Below are 1,982 nucleotides of genomic sequence, written 5' to 3' on the forward strand. Positions count from 1 at the left end.
GCAGCCTTTTCAGCACTTCCAAATAGTAAACTTGGTTAAACGCTTGTCCAGTTGGTACAAACTCATAATGAATAATCCCTCTCATATCAAAAACAGTTAGCAACATGTGTTGCAACAAGTTCTCGAACTTAATTGTCAGAAGATCCTTCCTTACACGCAGAAAATCTTTATTGCCTTTCTGATTATACCAAAAGTAAAGACATTTGGTAAAAGGATAAATCAAGGACCAAAACTCACTTTCAAATCTGTAGTTCTTTGGTTTCCTTTTCATACTTCTCACTTCTAACAAGAGGTGATTTTTCTGTGAAATAATAAAAACCATGTATCAAAAATGTACTGTCAGCTATCTTGTTAATTATTTTAGAATATCAAATAAATGGAAATTAATTTGGCAGAAGCCAAAGCAGGGTTGTATGTAATGAAAGACAGCAGGTGGGTGTGCAAACATATTATTTTGCAAATTGTATAGCAGTAAAAGAGTTTGGTAGTACACAGAACACTTTATTATTGTAACTGATAGAAACAGTGTTGCATCCGTTTTTCATTATACTTTCTTTGCCTCTCCCACAGACTCCATCTTCCTATACTGTGAGGTTGTCTTTTTTCCAATAAGTCTCTTTCTTTTATCATCTTATTTCACATACCTCATCAAATAATACCCTTTGTCTTAAGAGATAATTTTTTGAAACTTTAGAATAAATATAACTTCACTTTTTTCTTGGCTCAATAAAAACTAGAGTCATCATCTAGCAAAAATAAGAACAAATAAGCCAGTGGATCATCACTTGATTTTGTAGGACAGTGGAATTGTGATCGGGGTAAAAAATATGTTTAAATCTTTCCCCCAGAGTAGTTAAGATATAACCCAGCAGCTTTACTCCGTGACAAATTTAAATGTAACTACTTAAAATTGCAGAGAGTTTTAGATTGACATTTGAGATTCAGACTTTGTATATATCCGTCAATGCTGAAATTTTCTTTTTTCATTGCTTTTGTCTTCTCTTACATTTATTTGAGGATATAACAACTTGGTATTTTAGTATTCATTTGAAAAGAAACTTGAGTTTGGCCAAATCCCTGATCAGGAAGAACAGTTGTTCTCTAATACCCTTGGGTGGTGAGGGTGGGGGATGGGTATTGCAGAAATATCTGCTGTTGACACCGTTCAAGTTTCGCTTGCTTTTTAAATACCTACTAGTCTGTGTGCATATTCATGTGCAAGAGAAGGGAAATGTAACTAGTAACATTTAACATGGTTATAAAACACCCTGAGATTCCAGCGGAGATGACTTGTCAACAAACACCAAGTTACTATTTTACTCTCCCCCAGTGGATCAAGGGAGAACTTAAAGCTAGTCTTTCTTACAGCGGGGAGTGAAATCTGAATTTTAACTGAACGTGTGTTTCATAAAGGCTGTCTGGTCCTCAGAATGCAGATTACAATGCTAGTAAAGTCAGAGTGTGAATTCATAATTTAGTGTCAATAAAACCTACCTTTGCCTGTTAGAAAGTTTATGATTCAAACTCCTTAAGCTATTGGAAGTGCCTTTTTATTGAAGCAAAACTATTCACTGTCTCATTTGAAAGTTTATTTGCAGAGCATTTCATGTTATCAGTTTATCATGAAATAGCCAGAGTTTATGGAGTGCATATATGTTTTAATGTATAATTTAAGATTGATGAAAAAGGTATCAATGTTTTCATTCTGAATCTTTTTTTTTTCAATTATAAGGACCTTTCCACCAATAGGAAAGGTGAGTTAAGTTACTTGAAGGATTTGTTTAATAAAGTTAACAAAATGGCAATTTGAAAGCATTTTATTAACAGAAAATGATCAAAATTATTAGGTGATGCTCAATCATTGTTTTCTAAAGTTCTAGAAAGGACATTCAGAGACTCAAGAGGAAGAAACTAGGGATGGTTGTAAATTCTAAGCAATTTCACTAGGGACTATGGGGGATTTCTAACAGGGAATGACCATG

The 1,982-nt window shown here is 33.7% G+C and overlaps 1 protein-coding gene across 1 annotated transcript in view; it reads left to right on the plus strand.

The window, feature by feature from the left end:
* Positions 1-1,982, plus strand: part of LAMA2 (laminin subunit alpha 2) — a gene marked incomplete at its 5' end in the record, with an annotated part of 435,223 nt that overhangs the window by 241,362 nt on the left and 191,879 nt on the right. Inside the window, one exon of the mRNA XM_019630849.1 lies at positions 1,733-1,754. Within this exon, the coding sequence (XP_019486394.1) occupies positions 1,733-1,754 (22 nt within the window). The remainder of the gene's footprint in view (positions 1-1,732; positions 1,755-1,982) is intronic.

Source organism: Hipposideros armiger, unplaced genomic scaffold (genome assembly GCF_001890085.2).
Source record: "Hipposideros armiger isolate ML-2016 unplaced genomic scaffold, ASM189008v1 scaffold_957, whole genome shotgun sequence".
In the NCBI taxonomy this organism is placed as follows: domain Eukaryota; kingdom Metazoa; phylum Chordata; class Mammalia; order Chiroptera; family Hipposideridae; genus Hipposideros; species Hipposideros armiger.